General features: G+C 46.9%; 1 protein-coding gene across 2 annotated transcripts in view; it reads right to left on the reverse strand.

Moving 5' to 3' along the window:
* LOC120986078 (tetraspanin-15-like) overlaps positions 1-18,993 on the reverse strand; it is a 249,986-nt gene that overhangs the window by 146,384 nt on the left and 84,609 nt on the right. For both annotated transcript variants that reach the window (XM_040414403.1, XM_040414402.1), the window contains exon 2: positions 18,493-18,678. In XM_040414403.1, the coding sequence (XP_040270337.1) occupies positions 18,493-18,678 (186 nt within the window). The remainder of the gene's footprint in view (positions 1-18,492; positions 18,679-18,993) is intronic.

An 18,993-nucleotide genomic window follows, 5' to 3' on the forward strand; every position in this document is an offset into this window, starting at 1 on the left:
CTGCACAATTTTAACATTAGCCTCTAGGAGCAGGGTGGACGTTGCTCCTGCTCCTAGACGCTCCGTTCGCCCACCTCATGTCCCGCCCTGCCGTCCTTGATTGACAGGGCCAGCGTTGGTCTTCTCCTGTCGACCCTGTGTGCTGGATAAATCTCGCGCCTGCGCAGTGCCGTTTACTCAGAACACAGGGCCGGCAGGAGGAGATGAACGCTGCCTGGACGGCAGGGCGTGACTTGAGGTGGGAGAACTGAGCCTCTAGGAGCAGGAGCAACGCTCCCCCCCGGTCCTAGAGACTAATTTGCATATCATCAAAGTTAAAATTGTGCAGTAAGGAGCTATCAATAAGCATAAGAATAGTAGAGTTAGGGTCTGCTGACATTAGCACATCGCTAATGTCAGCGACTTTAATAGGGTTAATTCTGGTGACAGAAACCCTTTAACAAGATTTTTAGGGACAGCAAATAGATCAGATATAGTTACGATGTATGCATTCTGACAAGAACGTTAAGATCTTCATCCATAGAGGCATAAACTGAACATGTTAACTAAGGGTTCTTTCACACTGGCGTTGTTAGAATCCGGCAGTCAGTTCTGATGCAAACCTATATCTTTTTTTCTGGATCCGTTAGACTTATTCATTGAAATACCGGATCCTTCTTTACGGTATCATCCGGAATAACGGATCCGGTATTGAATTTTTTCAAAGCTATAGAAAGAACTGCGCATGCGCAGTTTCCGGAAGACTGGGTACCGGATCCGGCATTAATACATTTCAATGGAAATGAATGCTGGATCTGGCAAGTGTGGTAGTGTTCCGGAATTTTGGGCGGAAAAAATACTGCAGGAAGCTGTGGTATTTTGTCCGGTCAAATATCGTGCAAGGGACGGAACGGAATATATCCTGATGCATACTGAACTTATTGCTTTCTATTCAGAATGCATTGGGACAAAATGGAAGCTTAATTTTCCGGTATTGAGACCCTTTACCGAATTTCAATACCGGAAAAGAATAACGCTAGTGTGAAAGTACCCTAAGCCAGAAGGACGTGGTAATATTGATATTACCCTCACGGATCCTACGCCACTTACATTTAATTCTTCACAGTCCCCCGGTGGTCTCCATTTTCTGGCCCACCTTGGCACGCAGGAAATGACCGCTCAGCCAGTGAGTGAGTCAAAAGGGATCATGAAATGCTGGAACGGAATCAGCGACTATTGAGCTTTTTTAATGTAAATGCATGGACAACCCCTTTAAATTAAAATAAATTTGGTAATTCTCTAGAAAGGCTAGTCCATCATTAAAGGGACCGTTCAGCCAGGGGGACTGGACAACCTTTCTAGCCTCCGGTGGGTCTCAGTGACTGCGATACCAGGCAAATGTTTAAAATTCATCTTGAATGATATAACTCCTAATCCTGTCATCACTCCCATACCTGGCGGAACAATAATTCTCCTGGCCAGGGTAAATCATGGTCCTACATTTTAGGGACATGGGTCCACAAAAGCATGCCTATTATTACAAAAAGAATGTAAGGTACATTAATCCCTCCTCAGAGAGCTGTAGATATATGATGGGTGTAGTACAGGCAGAAATGTTAGTTATAACCCGATTTGGGGTCTTTTTCTCCACTTCTGCTAGTTTATAATTGTTCATTTTCTTTATCCATGCATGTTGAATGTATGGGCTCTTCCTGATGTCATATAAGGTTGTGAGGTCTGCTCAGAGGAAGAGTCCTTCAGAGGTTCCCCCCTCCTTCTGTTTACCCTCCTATCACACAGCATGCTGAATAAGAGAAACTGCAGCTGCATCTCCCTCCTGTCCCCGCTTAACTGCTTTATACTTATCTAAACTGACTTTTTTGGGAGATGTAAAAAGATTACAGAGACTTTCAACAGGGAAAAGGGAACTCCAGGCTGCAAAAAGGTGGGATATTTTCCACTTTCCCCTAATGGCAGGTTACACGGCCGATTATTGAGAAAGAACTTTGGTACCCTCATTCCAAATAATCAGTCCATATCAAGGTGCAGAACTTCTCCGGATGAACGAGAAAAACTCAGCTAAAATGATAGTTTGTATGGACATCTACGGCCCTATTACACTGCCCAATGTCCGGGCAGTGCAAACGCCAATGGATAATAAGACCTCGATCAACGCTTGTTTCCACCAGCAGGGTTACCCAGGCAGATGCATACTGAATATGGGCAAAACAATTTGTACCTCGCCCATTCTGTTCCATTCATTATCCGGGATTGCACAGGCAGATGAGATACCGATAAACAATTATCGAGAACGAACGTTCCTATGAAAGTTGTGCGGTGTAATAGGGTCCTTAATCATCATTTCTGGGCAGCAGATCGTGCTGTGTGAACAGTGATCTACGGCTCAGAAACAATAAATCTCTATGACGAAGAGCGATATCAATAAAGGTGAATGAATGCAGCTCTTTCTTCCACTGACAAGCAGGCACTTATTTGGAAGGAATGTCTCTTCCCGATAAATGCCTGCTTGGTCAGTGCATGTAAATGTGCCTTTACATGATATGTTTAAAACTTAAAATATTCACATCCTACTGATTTATACAAAATGTTAGGTATAAACTATAATAAGGCCTCATGCACACGACCGTTCCGTTTTTTTGCGGTCCGCAAACCGTGGATCCGCAAAAAATGTAAGCCGCCCGTGTGCCTTCCGCAATTTGCGGAACGGGCGGCCCATTGTAGAAATGCAAAACGGACAAGAATAGGACATGTTCTATTTTTTTTTTGCGGGGCTACGGAACGGAGCTCTGTCCGCATCTTTTGCGGCCCCATTGAAGTGAATGGGTCCGCATCTGAGCCGCAAAAACTGCGGCTTGGATGTGGACCAAAACAACGGTCGTGTGCATGAGGCCTAAATCTGGAAAAAAGGACTGAGTAAGGGGAATACCAAATCTTATGAAAAAAAAAAGTTCTATAAAATGACTATTAGTGAGAACAATCTGGCAAACCAGATCATTCTCTTGAGTGATGCCCCAGTTAACTGTAACCACGCCACACAGTCCACATTAGAGGGTGTAATTTATCATTCAGTCTTCATAACTATATACATACATAGCTACCTGCATGTAACTTTTACTAACCTTTGCATTCTCTATACTGTCAAGCTACGCCATAATGTTGATGACTAAAAGTAAACCTCCATATTTCTCAAGATCTGGTACAGCTTGATGACTCCTTGTCTGTAATATCTGAAGACATTAATGATCCCTGTTTACTATTACTTTGCTGTTCACGGTCATAAAATTTTGAACAGAGAAAAGCAAATCACAAATTTCTTTTTCAACTTTAAGTGACTGAAGGATGTTCTAAAGAGAGGAAACGTTTCATGTTCATCCTCTTACATTATGATGGCTCCGGGCAGGTAAATGTTTGATGTATCTGCATTTTTATTACACCACTACCAAAATAAAAAGTAATAGTGTTCTCCTGAAAGATGAACTTGCTATGAATATGACGTATGCGATAACCTAGCTAATATAGATTCACACATTTTTTTCAAAATTTCATGTGGTGATGGAATGGCAGGAGAGGCACAACCTGTGTCCCTCCTGCCTTTTTCTTTTAAAGCAATTGCCTTGTATGTAGAAATTATGTCCATAAATTAGAAAGTATGGACATCAAAAAAGAGGTCCTCCCTCTATGATCCAGAACAGAAAGATGCAGACAGCATTAATATGCCCTCAAAAAGTATTATCTGATTGTCAAGGATTAGAGAAGTCGGATCCAAGGCAATTAGCTGATCACCAAGTTGGCGTTAATCTAAGAAAAGACTAGGCTATGTTCACATTACAAAATTTAAGCAGATTACGGCATAAACTTCATACTGAATTTCAGTGAAGACCACATACAATCTGCATATTCCTTACACATGCATAAGAAATTTTCTGTGCTGATATTTGGTATTTTTGTGCCATGGAAAGAGGCATCTCACATACTTTGGATGGAAGTTACCATGATGAATATCTAACTGGAAAACGGCAGCAAACCTGTGGCGGAAATCTGAGGGTCAGCCTTGTGTCTTTGGAGAATACATGCCAGAAATTATTATGTCATTAGTCTCATTCCAATCATATTTCAGTGTTTTGGATCTTCCCTCGTCTGGCCATGGATTTGGGCCACCTCAGCATACCAGTTCTCTGGCGCCATAACCACAATGTTGCTACTTGATCACTCATCCCTGGGAGGACCCTGCTTCCATTGTATGTGAAATTTTAGGCAATGAAACAGTTTTAGCAGCTTGATAACGGGTTGGGGCACACTACTGCTAACAATGTCTATTGGGCGCACTCTGCTGGCTTAATTTTATATATGGCTCAGTCTGCTGGCACTGTTTATTGGGGGCACTCTCCTGGCATTATTTATGGGGTTACGCCAATGCTGGGTTGCCAACCGTCCAGAAACCTCTGGACAGTCTGTAAAAATAGGGCACTTTTTTTCCTGGCGTCCGTGAAAAAAATAGATGTGTCCGTGAATTTTTTGAGGCTGGTTTCAATTGACTAAATTATTTTCGTGGTAATTATGATCATTTTACAGCTCAGAGCAAATGCCGGTAATGAGTTCTTATACTGAGCTACAGACATGGATTACTTATCTTCATCATTCATTATGGTTTTCCGGTTTGTCCATAAAAAAATGTCGACTGTCCGTGATTTTGGGATAAGTTGTCCAGAAAAAAGAAAAATTCTGTCTGGCAACCCTGCTCCAATGGCACTGCTTATGGAAGCACTAGACTGTTATGACGGCATGGCCTGTGCTTGTGGGTAAAGTTAAAGGGACTCCGGTTCCAGCTGATCTCCACTTCGTGGTGTCGGGCTTGACACACGAGAAATGACTCCGACCTCTCAATCAACCCGCTTTGGCTGAGACAGGTCACTCCAGTTACCAGCTGAGCAGGCATTTCCTATGCTTTGAGACAGGGCCAGTAGGAACCCAAGTATCAAATGGGACTGGTGAGGAATCGGTAAGTTGAGTAATCATTCCCCCCCCCCCCCCCCCCCCCTCCATTTTTAAACCCTTCAGTGCTTTTTTAAAATACAAAATTATTTCACAGGAAACACCCTTTTAATGTCTGCACGGCATCTCAAGTCTCCCCGGAAATATTTCTTAAAAGTCAGCAAGTATGATTTCATCTTCTACCAGGTTAATGACGGCACACCCTTTCCGAGCTAACACGTAATAGTACAGGTCAGACGGCCTCCTCCTCCGTCCTTTCTTCTATGCTCGATAGGACGGGAAGAAAAATCCCTATACAGAAGTGCAGGAAGTTGCAAAAATGATACAAATGTATAATATTATTATCATCCGAATAATATATAGTTTGCTGAAATCTTTTGAGCTTAAATAAAAAGACACTAAAATCTTCCACGCAGACCAAAACTGCATCTTAAAAGATTCAAAGCCGAAAAACGGCACATTCCCGTCTCCAGCTGTGAATAATATACGAGACAGAACACACTATCCAGGATGAAAACTTCTAGCGTTGTAGAATGCATTAGACATTTATGATTTTTACATTAAGCAACCCCCTCCTTATACAAACCTGCCTTTATCTATAATCCCGTAAGAAATACAATTATGCAAACATGAAAATCCAGTGCTGCCGAAGATGTAAATACCCTCGAGGGTAAAACATTTCATCTACAGGCTGTCAGCAGAACACAAGGTTAACCCATGAATAATTGATGGTCTCAGGTAATCAGAGGCAGTGATTGTATCGCCACACTTTAACGCTCCATCCTGTGATTTCTGCACACAAGAACTACTGTACACAGATGGAGACAATCTCTCGGGGACTCATTTTACATATTACAATGTCACCACCTGCCTGGGATTGTGTCACCAGAGGCTGATTGGAGCTTATTATGTGCACCTTGGGGTCTCCAAGTTTTTAGCTCATATCTACTCCATAGGACTGACTCAGGCAGATGGGCTCTTATCGCCTGGATTACTGAATAATTTATAATTAAAAAGATGCATTTTGGCACTTTCTGCGTAGCAAATGGTACAATCTTCACTACATCCTGAGCCAGGACAATCCGGCAGGAAAGTGAAACTTTGAAAACTTTGTAAACTTCAAACTTCTTCTCGTATTAGCATACTATATTAAGTACTGTGCGCAGCGAGTCCTTAAAGGGGTTGTCCGCTTTTTTCTATATTGATGACCTATTCTCAGGATAGGTCATCAATATCAGGATGGCAGGGGGCTGACTCTGGACACCCCCGTTGATCAGCTGCTGCCTTCTTATCACTGTTTACCTGCTCACCGTCTCGACTGCAGAGGCAAGCAGAGTAATTACAACTCTGTTGTCCCACTCACTTCAGTGGGACGGCTCCTTCCTATTCAGGCGATACAATGTCGACAGCGAGCAGGTAAACAGTGAAGAGAAGGCAGCGCCGTGTTCTCTTCATAAAGCTGATCGGCAGGGGTTCCGGCTGTCAGATCCCCGCCGATCTGATATTGATGGCCTATCCTGAGGATAGGTCATTATTATCTGATCGATGGGGGTCCAACTCCCGGCACACATGTATCAATGCCACTTTCTTGATACACTGTTGGCGGAAATACTAACGGACGCTATGTGTGTGTGATGTATAAAGTATTTGCACCAAAAATGACTGTTTGCAATGCGTGTGCCACTTTGTGTTCATATTAGACAACTGGGACAGAGTGACTTTCTAGTCAGGGCTTTAAAATGAAACTTTTAAAAAAAAAAAAATGCAAAAAAGTGACATCTTCATGCCGCGAGTACGCTAGCATGAAATGTAAGCCACAAAACTAAAACAAAGTGCCATACCTTCTCCACTATCAAATGCAACAAATGGATTGTACGAAAAGATAAATTTGTCAGAAAATATTGATACGTGTGGGCCAGTGACCAATTATTGGGTTCCTAAGAAACTGCCCCTAAAATGTCTACATGTGCGGGCACACTGGGGACGGCGACTGTCAATACCCTGTGTAAAGTGCAGGAGAATACACTGGTGCTAATAAAATTAATGGCTAAAAAAAAAAAAACTGAATCCTTTTTAAAAGGTTACCTTTTAGGTCATCAACCATTAGCTCTGCAGAAGTTAGAAATCGCTGAATATACACTCCACTTTCTGCAGAGGTGTCCTTCCCTATCTTTCCCCTTGGCTAAACATATCCTAAGATGGCACAAGATGCCCAGCTTGGTTTAAAAATACACAATTTTGCGATACGCTGCCATCAGCTGTCTATCCCAGTGGTCGGCAAACCGCGGCTCGCGAGCCACAAGCGGCTCTTTAGCCCCTTGAATGCGGCTCTTACAGGGGCCCCCCAGTGCCGGCCCGCAATACTAGCGCTGCTAAGTTTTCTAACTCCGCTATGCTAAGCGCAGCTGGCGCTCTGAGCCCCGCTCTGCCTGCCTTTATAAGAGACTCGAGCAGTTGCTGTGAGTGAGCGTGCCGCCGCTGCCGCACAGGCAGGCACGTCTTCGCGTCTGTCTGACGTTGCCACAGCTCCGCCCCCAGAGCAGAGAAGAAGAAGGAGCAAGCAGCGCCAGCGCCAGCCAGCCACAGCCCAGACTCTGCCAGGGAAGGCCGCGGCCCGCCGCCCACACAAAGAAGAATCTTCTGAGACTGTGACAAGAGGCAGCCAGGTAGGTAGGTTGATTAATTATAACAACTTAGTTACTGGATCCCATTCCCACCATCTCACCCGTCCCAGTAGTGCCAGCCAGTGTACTAGCCCGCCCTGGTTCTGTTTTTTGGACTGGAGAAATGTGCATTGGATTGGGGGGGGGGGGGGGGGGGGGGGGGAGTCATGAGAGAGATGTCTGTGCATGTGCTGGCACTGGCACTGCTGGAGAAATGTGCCATGGGGCCGCCCTGGTTCTGTTTGAACTGGAGAAATGTGCATAGGGGGGGTTGCGAATGACTCAGAGTCATTAGAGAGATGTGACAGAACCAGGGTGGCCCCATGGCACATTTCTCCAGCAGTGCCAGCACATGCACAGACATCTCTCTCATGACTCTTCCCCCCCCCCCCCCCAATGCACATTTCTCCAGTCCACACAGAACCGACATCTCTCATGACTCTGAGTCATTCGCCCATGCCCCCCCCCCCCCCAATGCACATTTCTCCAGTCCAAACAGAACCAGGGCGGCCCCACGGCACATTTCTCCAGCAGTGCCAACACATGCACAGACATTTCAGATTCATGAGAGAGATGTCTGTGCATGGGCTGGCACTGCTGGAGAAATGTGCCATGGGGCCGCGGCCGCCCTGGTTCTGTATGGGCGCCATGAATTCCCCTTGGACCAACAAAGCAACCACGGAGCGAAGGGACTCCATCCTGAACAGTTGAATCCGGAGGAAGCGGTTTACCACCTTGAGGTCCAGCACCGGGCGGACCTTGCCTTTTTTTTGGGGAACCACACACAGGTTTGAATAGAAACCCGTAAATCTTTCCTCTAAGGGCACCGGAATTATCACCCCCAGTGTGAGAAGGGATTGAACTGCCTGAAAGAATGCCACAGCCCAAACTGGATCCCTGGAGCCCGAACTGGAAAAAACAGTTGGGAGGGATGCACTTGAATTCTATTTTGCAGCCCGAGGTGACTAGCTCGAGTGTCCATGCGTCCGAGATGTGAGCTGCCAGGTCTCCTGAAAGAGGAGGAGACGACTCCCCCCCCCCCATCCCACCGCACCTTCATGCAGAAGGCTGTTTTCCTGAATAGGAACGTGGTGGCTGAGCCCACGGACGCCAGCCCAGCTGGGGCTTAAAGGATGGCTTTTTTTCGCTGGTCCTGTGTCTGGCCGCCGAGGTAGCTGCCGGACGGGTGCCAGAGAACCTTCGAAAGGACTGATAACGGGAGGACGAAGCTCTGGGACGAAAGGAACGCTTTACCTTGCTCTTCCCACCTGTCGCTTCCGATATGATCTCGTCGAGCCGGGAACCAAAGAGTCGAGACCCGGTGAAAGGGAGGCTCGAAAGCGAGCGCTTAGAGGAGGAATCTGCCACCCAAACTTTAAGCCAGAGCTCCCGGCGAATAGAGACTGCGAGAGCAGAAGACCGCATGACCATAGTACCAGCATTCAAAGCCGCCTCGCAGAGGTACTTTCCTGCTTGAGAGATTTGGCCTGCCAAGGATTGGAGCTCGGCATTAGGGAGATCAGCCGTCAGGTCTTGGTGTAGGGCGGAGGGCCCACTCCGAGACCGCCTTGGCCACCCACGCAGAGGTGAAAATGGGCCGCAGGGCCGATCCACTGGCCGTAAACACGGACTTGGACAGCGATTCAATGCGACGGTCCACCGGGTCTTGAAGAGAGGAACCATCTGCCACCGGAATGGCCGTGTTCTTAGCTAGGCGAGTGACCGGTGGATCCCCTTCGGAGGAGAGGACCATTTTGTCACGCAATCAGCTGGAAAAGGATAGAGCCGGTCCAGCCGCTTTGGAACCAGGAAGCGCAGACCTGGCTGTTACCAAGCTTTTGCTACAACCACAGAAAAATCGTCGTGCAAGGGAAAAAATTTAGCGGCCTGCCTCGCACGCAAAACAGACACCCCCTGGTGGATGGTGGAGGGAAGGTCCTCCTGTAACTGAAAAGTATCCCGGATAGCAGATACTAGACCAGACCTGGGCAAACTACGGCCCGCGGGCCGTATACGGCCCGGCGGACCTTTTAATCCGGCCCCCGGGCGGAGCCAGAGGCGTGCCAAGCAACGATACCCCTCCTCCGCGAATGAAGAGGACTTCCGACTCGGCGTGCTGCGTGTGGCATGGCGCGGTGGCAGGGAGGCAGCGTCAGCGGCAGTACTGTCTAGGTAAGACACAGCAGGGGGGGGGGGTGCCTCGTGCGAGCCGTACCCGGGACCCGGCCGGCCGCAATTATTCCCTTCTCTGTAACAGCGCAGCGCCCGCGGCTCTCATAGTATCGGCTGTGACTGTCTGACACTGACAGTCACAGAGCCGACAAGCATGAAGCTGCGGCCGCCTCCCCCTGTGCTGTGTGTAGTCAGTGTGACTAACACATGGCTGATCATCTCTGAGCATTACGTTTCTAAAGGCAAGGGGGGGGGGGGGGGGGGGGGGTGTACTATTGTAAGGGGGGGGGGGTGTTCTGTATATGATGGGGGGGCCGGGAGGTGTTCTGTACACAAGGGGACAATGGCTGGATTCACAGGGGACAATGGCTGGATTCACAGGGGACAATGGCTGGATTCACATTGGACAATGGCTGGATTCACAGGGGGACAATGGCTGGATTCACATGGGGACAATGGCTGGATTCACAGTGGGACAATAGCTGGATTCACAGGGGGACAATGGCTGGATTCACAGGGGGACAATGGCTGGATTCACAGGGGGACAATGGCTGGATTCACAGGGGGACAATGGCTGGATTCACAGGGGACAATGGCTGGATTCACATGGGGACAATGGCTGGATTCACAGTGGGACAATTGCTGGATTCACAGGGGGACAATGGCTGGATTCACAGGGGGACAATGGCTGGATTCACAGGGGGACAATGGCTGGATTCACAGGGGGACAATGGCTGGATTCACAGGGGGACAATGGCTGGATTCACAGGGGGACAATGGCTGGATTCACAGGGGACAATGGCTGGATTCACAGGGGGACAATGGCTTTCACTAATATGAGTCACAAATAGTGAAAAATGTTCATTGTTTTGGGAAATTTTGTTTAATAAATTTAAATTTTTTTCTTGTAAGGCAACCTCACTTTTTCATTGTTTAACTATAACAAGTACTCGTACCAGTTGTCCAACAATGATATTTACTGCTTTTTATAAAGAAATACAATTGATTTTATGCAGTATTGAGTTTAGCCTTTTGGCCCGGCCCTCCAAAATATTTTCAGTTTCTCATGTGGCCCCATCGAAAAAATAATTGCCCACCCCTGTACTAGACTATACACCATGGATGCAATCTGGGAAGATTGTTCCGGATCCATTTCCGCATCCAAATCCACAATCTCCCCCTTCGACAGCGCGTCACCAAGGGAGGACGCCTTTGAATGGGAACCGGGAGGAGGTGGGGATGTTGAGGCGTCAGAGGAGGAATGGCGACCTGCTCTGGGAGGGACGCTTGCTGGAAAACCTGCTCCTGGATTGTATGCCCTGAGACTGCACCAGTGGCGATTTCTTAACCAAACGACCCAATAGAGAAAGGGTGGAGTGGGAGATTTTAGAAAGGTATTTTACTGGGGGCGGAGCCTAGCGGCGCATGGAGTAGGACGCACGCCGCACTAGCTCCGGCAAGAATCCTGACTAAAATACCTACAACGGTGGAGATATTCTTTAAAAACAGCCGTAGGAGCGGGGGACATAGCCAGCAAGCGGTCCGGTGCTAAGAAAAATCATTATGCCTGCAAAGAGAGGCAAAACGCCGAGCCGGCAGGACAGGGAGGCAAGATCCCAAGATGGCGCTGAGGAGGAAGAGTGGCCTGACCTGAGGGCGGCGGTGAGTCAGGGAGCGGCAGCGCGGCTAGAGCGCTTCGCTCACAAGTCACACCAGTCCCCCAGTCATGTATGGGGAGAAGGAGAGGGCACCATGGCACAAGTGGAGGAAGGCTTAGGGGAGCAAGATGGCCCCTGTAATGACGACCAGCAATCCCCAGTTCAGCATGAGGGGGGGCGAGTGCTAGCCTGTGCAGCATTGGGAAGTGTCTGCCAGTGATCAATGCCCCTGAGCCCACCTTGAAAGATGTGATGGCAGCTATTGCTAGCTGCAACGCCACCCTCCAGAACATGAATATTAATATTGGAAGTCTAAAAGCGGACATGTCCATTATCCGTCATGACCTGCATAAAGTGGCTGAACGCACCTCAGAAGTAGAGAGGAGGGTCTCGGATCTGGAAGATGGGGCTGTTACCCTACAGAGAGAGAGCCGGGCTGCGTCAAAGGATATAGCGGCGCTCTATGCTAAAACCGACGACTTAGAAAACCGCTCTCGCCGCAATAATATAAGGCTGGTGGGCATTCCTGAGAAATCTGAGGGCCCAGAGGCTACTGATTTTATTGAAAAATGGCTTGCGGAAAAATTCCGTGATAGAGGACTCTCTGCACTTTACGCTGTGGAACGAGCACATAGGGTCCCCACCAGGCCTTTGCCGCCAGGACGTCCGCCACGTCCAATACTGGCTAAAATCCTGCACTATCGAGACAGAGACACTATACTGAGGGCTGCAAGATCTCATCCTGATTTAAAAATCAATGGGGTTCAGGTGTCCCTGTTCCCTGACTATTCGTCGGATGTACAGAAAAAAAGAGCTCGCTTTGTGGAGATTAAACGGAGGCTGAGAGATTTGCAAGTACAGTACTCCATGATGTTCCCGGCCAGGCTCAGGGTGGTGGCGTTTGGATCCGCGGTGTTCTTTGAGGACTCTGACGCTGCGGTCAAGTGGCTGGATCAAAATGAGCGTCGCCTTAGGATTCCATCAACAGACACCTGAGACTGTTGGACATTCCTGCTCCTGATTGAAGTTCTGATGTCCACTGGACCGTCCACCCACCGTTGTGGACATTTTCTTTTTTCTTTAGCCGGTTGCTAAGGAAATTTTGTGGGTAGAGCATACGCCCAAGGTTGCTCCCCACCTTCCTAATGTGCTTGCGTACGGTATCGTGCTGGATGCTGTGCTGCTTCAGGCGCTGTTGGGCCAGGTTCACAATGTTGGCCCCAAGTTCATTACTGAAGCTAATTATGCTGCATATGTTCATTGCCTGGGTAGGGATAGTTGGGTGGGGGGAGGGAGGGGGGATGGGATTAGCGGGGGTTATTACCGTCAAAGGTGCTAATGATGGCAATTCTAAAATGCTGAAACGTACGGTCCTGGTATATTTTGTCCGGGGGGGAAAAAGGGAAGAGATGGGAATCTGTAATCTGGTATTTAACATTGTTTTTCCCTGCGGCTGCTGGGAGGTGGAAAGTTGTAGATCTCAAATGTACTTTTATATATATATGTATGCATTCTTATGGGACCTGTTACGAGAATACTTAGCTGGAATGTGAGGGGAATGGCGGATGCTACAAAGAGACACGGTCTGTTCCGTTACCTGTCTAGATATCAGCCGGCAATAATATGCCTGCAAGAAACGCATATGACCAAACAATCTATACATGTCATGCAAAAGCCGTGGTTGGGTTATTTGGTGCACTCCGTCTTCTCCTCGCATTCCAGGGGGGTTAGTATCCTAGTTCATAAGAATATCATATTTGAATGCCTCAGGGTATGTGTGGATGAAGAGGGAAGGTTTATAGGAGTGCATTGTGTGGTCCAAGGGATGAGAATGGTGTTAGCGACAATCTATATACCCCCACCTTTTTCCTCGGTGCCTTTAAGGAAGCTTATAGAATTCATGGCAGAATTTTCTGAACTTCCAATGTTAATAGTGGGAGATTTTAATAATGTACTTGACAGTTCGCTTGATAGATGCCAGATCACACCTAGTGGTAGTAATATGGGTGAAACCTCGTTTGCAAGAATACTGAGGGAAGTAGGTCTGATGGATGTATGGAGAGAGACCCACCCCCTGGACAGGAAGTACTCGTGTTGCTCCTCAACATATGGCTCCCTGTCGCGTATAGATCTGGGTCTGGTAAATGCTCATATGTTCCCGTTTGTACAGACCTCAGAGTATCTTTCTAGGACCCTATCTGACCATTCCTTATTTAGCATCACCCTTGATATATCTGTGACAGCCAGGCCGGGGGTTAGATACTGGCGACTAAATGCCTTTTGGTTAAAACTGATGGGTGATCCGTCCGATATGCTTCAATCCCTTAGGGAATATTTTTGTATAAATGAAGGGACTGCGTCTCCGTTAGTCGTCTGGGATGCGATGAAGGCCTTCCTCAGAGGATCCTTTATTAAAACAGTCAGTCGGATTAAATCTAAGTCTAGAGAGCTTGATCGGCAGAAACATGATAATATGAAGATAGCGGAGGAAGCTTTTGTGTTAAATCCTTCTATCATGACAAGTAATACCTTAAAGACTAGGCAGGAGGAGTTGAGGTGTCACCTCTTGGAGGTAGCAGAGAGGAAGAGACTGTTTTACAAGCAGCAATTTTTTACTGAAGGGGAGAGTGTAGGCCATATGCTCTCTGTTATTGCAAAAGCGCAGCAAGGATCACAATGTATATCTGGCCTGTTAGATGCTGGCGGCGTCCTCAGGCGTGATACGGATAACATTCTGAATATACTGAATAATTTTTATTCCTCTCTGTATGCTTCCAAGGTGACATGCTCGGACGAAGAGATTGACACCTTTTTGGCCACATTAGATCTTCCTAAGCTTTCCAGGGAGGACAGTATGCGGTTAGAGGAGCCGATTGAATTAGAAGAATTGAGGGCGGCATTAGCTGCTATGGCTAATGACAAGGCTCCAGGTTTGGATGGGCTTCCGGCGGAAGTTTATAAGTCCTTTGCGGAAGTGTTGCTCCTGGAACTTCTGAAGGTATTCAATTGTTCCAAGGAGAGGGGGGAGCTACCTCCGTCTATGCAGGAGGCGGTAATAGTAGTCATTCCTAAGCCGGGCAAGGATCACTCTCTCCCTGACTCATATAGACCGATATTGTTACTCTCCACTGATGTTAAGTTGCTTGCAAAGGTCTTGGCCACGCGTCTGTCTAAGGTGATTTTGTCTATCATACACTCTGACCAGACTGGCTTCATGCCTCAGAAATCAACGTCAATTAATATTAGAAGAGTGTTTGCCAGTATTCAACTTCCAGCTGATAATGTTGGAGATAGAGCTATCCTTTCTTTGGATGCGGCCAAGGCCTTTGACAGCATTGAGTGGAGATTCTTGTGGCGAGTTATGGCGTATATGGGATTTGGAGATGAGTATATATCCTGGGTCCGGGTGCTATACTCTAAACCCGAAGCATGTATCAGGGCAAATGGAGGGGTGTCCCCCAAGTTCTGTCTGGGCCGGGGTACTAGACAGGGGTGCCCGTTGTCGCCTCTGCTATTTGCAGTTGCGATTGAGCCATTAGCCGCGGCAATTCGTAAATCAATGGACATCCGGGGATTCCAATATGGGACAGTTAATAATAAAGTGGCGATGTATGCAGATGACACTTTGCTTTTTCTGGGGGATACTGGTCCATCGTTGGAAGCGGCTATGAAAATCATTGATTGCTTCGGGGATCTGTCGGGTCTGACTATTAACTGGAGTAAGTCGGCGATTATGCTGCTTGACGGGCAAGTGCAATCACAGACAGTGCGAGACAGAAATATTCCATGTGTAGCGACCTTTAAGTATTTGGGTATCCATATATCTCCGAGAATCCGAGACTTTGGGCGCCTTAACTTTGACCCGTTGGTTATCAAATTTCGTAATAAGACTAAGACATGGTGTAAACTATATCTGTCGGTGGCGGGAAGAGCTAATCTCATTAAAATGGTGTTGATGCCCCAGCTACTCTATGTTCTACATAACTCCCCGGTCTGGCTGTCAAAATCCAAATTTGTTCCTATCAATGCTACTTTCAGGGAGCTCATATGGCGGAAGGGGCAACCGAGAATTAAGCTTGAAACGTTGCAATATCCTAAAACAGAAGGGGGCCTTGCAGTGCCAAACCCCTGGGTGTACTTCCTGGCTGCACAATGCCAACATTTTAAGGGGTGGATGGAACTGGAGTCGAGTGAGATGTTGTGTCAGTTGTTTAAACATTGATTGTCCTCTAATGACCTAATGCTGATCCTTGAGACTAGGGGGGCTGGAAAGAGTGGTCCGATGGGCGATCTGGGACACTTGATGCAGTCCGTATGGAATAAGCTCAAGCTCCTGAGGGGGGTTTTCGGCAATACGGAATACACTCCACTGTGGGGCAATCCTGTGCTGCCGGAATTCCTCTCCCTGTCTGAGTTTGGGGCATGGAAAAGGAAGGGTATTCTGAGGTTGGGACATCTTTTGGAGGAAAAGAAGTTCATGTCATTTGCCAGATTTCAAGAGAAGTATGAGCTGCCTAGAACTCACTTTTATAAGTACCTTCAGGTGAGACATGCATACAACTCCACATTTAAAGGTACGAATGTGGTGGCTGGGAGAGATGCTGCATTGCATCAGATTCTGTCCAGGGGGGCGAGGAGAGGTATGATTTCCTGTATATACAAGCTGCTGCTTGAGAAGTTTCTAATGTCGCATCCGCTTACGGCTAAAAGTAAATGGGAGAAAGATGTTGGCGAATTAACTGATGACCAATGGTCTGACATACTGGAGGCGATACCTCTCTCTTCCTTGAGTGAAGGACGTAAACTCTCGCAGCTGTTTATTGTCCATAGGGTCTACAAAACACCGTTTTTTTTGTTCCATATAGGGTTCAGACCTACGGATGAGTGTCCAAGATGCTCTGTGGTGTCTGCAGATTTGTTGCATATGATGTGGACGTGCGAGAGGTTAGGGAGATACTGGGAGTTGGTACGTCAGACAATACAGGAAGTTTACAAAGTACAAATACCCTCTGATCCGAAAGTGTGTGTGTTAGGATATGTCTCTGAATTGGCCACTGGGCAGGTGCATAAAATAGCTATAGGGAGAATGTTATATGTCGCCAGGAAGTTAATAGCCCTACATTGGATACAGACAGCTCCGCCAATCCTAGGCGAATTCCTAAGTGCAGTTGACACAATGCTGAGTATGAACGGATGGTGTACCAGAAGCGTGGATGCCCAGCGAAATTTGAAAAATTGTGGGATCCATGGCTGTCGTTTCGACGTCTGAATAGAAATGTTTAACAATGTGCCTTTGTATTTTGTAGGTTAGGGTGGGGTGGGATGGGGGGGGTGGGGAGGTTGGATTGAAACTGGATTAATACACATAGTTTGGTGTCCTTTTTGTTATTAGTCCTACGGACAATATGTCTCTATGTCATCCTTGTATGTATTGTGAAAAAACGTGTATTTACACTGTAAAATGTTCAATAAAAATGATCTGATTTAAAAAAAAGAAAGGTATTTTACTGCCTGAGACAGGACCCTTACCGAGTCAGTTTCTACACAGCCAGAATTGGTCCTGTACTTCTGTGGGCTGTGGAGGGGAGGGCTGGCTCTGTGCAGGCGCATGGCATGCAGAACACAGAGATGTTGCCTGTCCAAGAGGGAATTTTACGCTCCACGAAGTGCAGGCATAGTAGGTGGCCCTGCAGGGTGCCTGAGGGGAGGTATTGGCCGGTTCAGGCACGAGTGCCACAGTTACTCTAGGCTGGAGGGGGTAGCGATGTTCCTACCAGAATGTCGGTAACCCCGGTCCTGTGTCACACTAATGCAGAGGAGAGCTGAGAAGAAGAGGGGAGGTACGCTGTCGCGGCGGAAAAGATGGTCATTTATAATGAGTGCAGTCTCATGAGCCAAAACAGCATCACAGCAAGAAATCAAAGTATCGTCAAATCAATGTATGATATGGTGTTATGGGGAATACTTTACACGCTGCCTAGACTCCTAGATGCTGCTCTCGTACAGAATAGCACAGGAGACCGGAGAGACTGGTTTAAAGGGGTTGTGCAGCCATTTAATATTGATGACCTATCCTCGGGATAGGTCATCAATAACTGATTGGAGGGGTCCGACACCCAACACCCTGCCGATCAGAGGAGGCGGTGCTCCTCGTTAGCGCTGCCTGCTCTTCATTATATTACACTACACGTCATCTTGGAGGTGCAGTGTAATGACGAGTACTCGCTCCATTCACTTTTTTTCCTGTATACGCTCAGTTGGCATTGATAATGTAATGTTTTGCATATTCAGATTGTTCCTCGTCTGCTGCGTATGTGATCATCCTGATATCATTAGAATGCTCTAGAAGCAAACCTTCTTACATCCACTCAGCCCAGTGTATATTAACATCATTAAAGGGGTTGTCTCACTTCAGCAGATGGCATTTATCATGTCGACCAAGTAAATACAAGGCACTTACTATTGTATTGTTATTGTCCATATTGCCTCCCTTCCTGGCTTGATTCATTTTTCCACCACCATTATACACTGCTCATATCCATGGTTATAACCACCCTGTAATCCAGCAGTGGTGGTCGTGCTTGCACACCATAGGAAAAAGCAGCGGCCTCTCTGGTGGCTGGGACTCTGGTGGCCAGCCACCTCGTATCTGCTCTTCAGCTGTGGCCGCACCCCTGGAAAGCAGTGTATAATGTGATGGAAAAATGAATCAAGCCAAGAAAGGAAGCAATATGGATAATAACAGTACATTAGTAAGTGCCTTGTATTAACTTTCTCTACATGATAAATGCCAAAATCTATTTACATACATCAGAGCAGTTTTTAGGGCCATTTTCCTATGATCGTGACATTGTAAACAGAGCTTGTTTTATAAAAAATTTGCTCTTCACAAGGATGCAGATTGCGTCCACATAACGCAGTCTCAGAGAACATGCCATATTTCTGTAGACTATAATGTCCGGCCAAAGATGACCTGTCTTATAAAACAGGAAATTCATAATACTTACAATTTTGAGAAGCAGTAAATTATCTCTTAGAGAACCAACCATCCCAATAAAGGAGACCACGAACATCAGGATGCCCAGGAGAAGCAGGATGATTGCTGGAGCCAGAAATATCCCTTCCAAAGTCTGATGCTTCCGCCGTTCACTCTCTGCGTATATTCCGATGCACAAGATCAAGAGGCCTATTAGCTAGAAGAAAACAGGGGACCTAATTAGGATCTGCTTGGCTGATGGTAACAAATATACAGATCAAACAATCATTAACATAGTTACTTATGCTGAGCTCTCTTTCCATAAGGAGGTACGAGCGAGCTTCTAGAACCCCAACCTCCTGAGAAATTAACTGCTAAGAAAATCATTGAGATATTAATCAGAATTTACACCAGCAATATAACCACAGAAGATAGAGGTCAACTAGAAGATGACACTTGTCTGCCTTTGTTGTCATACTGCCGGGATCAGCAATCTCTGGCACTCCAGCTGCTGTAAAACTACAACTCCCAG

Source organism: Bufo bufo, chromosome 1 (assembly GCF_905171765.1).
Source record: "Bufo bufo chromosome 1, aBufBuf1.1, whole genome shotgun sequence".
Taxonomy (NCBI): domain Eukaryota; kingdom Metazoa; phylum Chordata; class Amphibia; order Anura; family Bufonidae; genus Bufo; species Bufo bufo.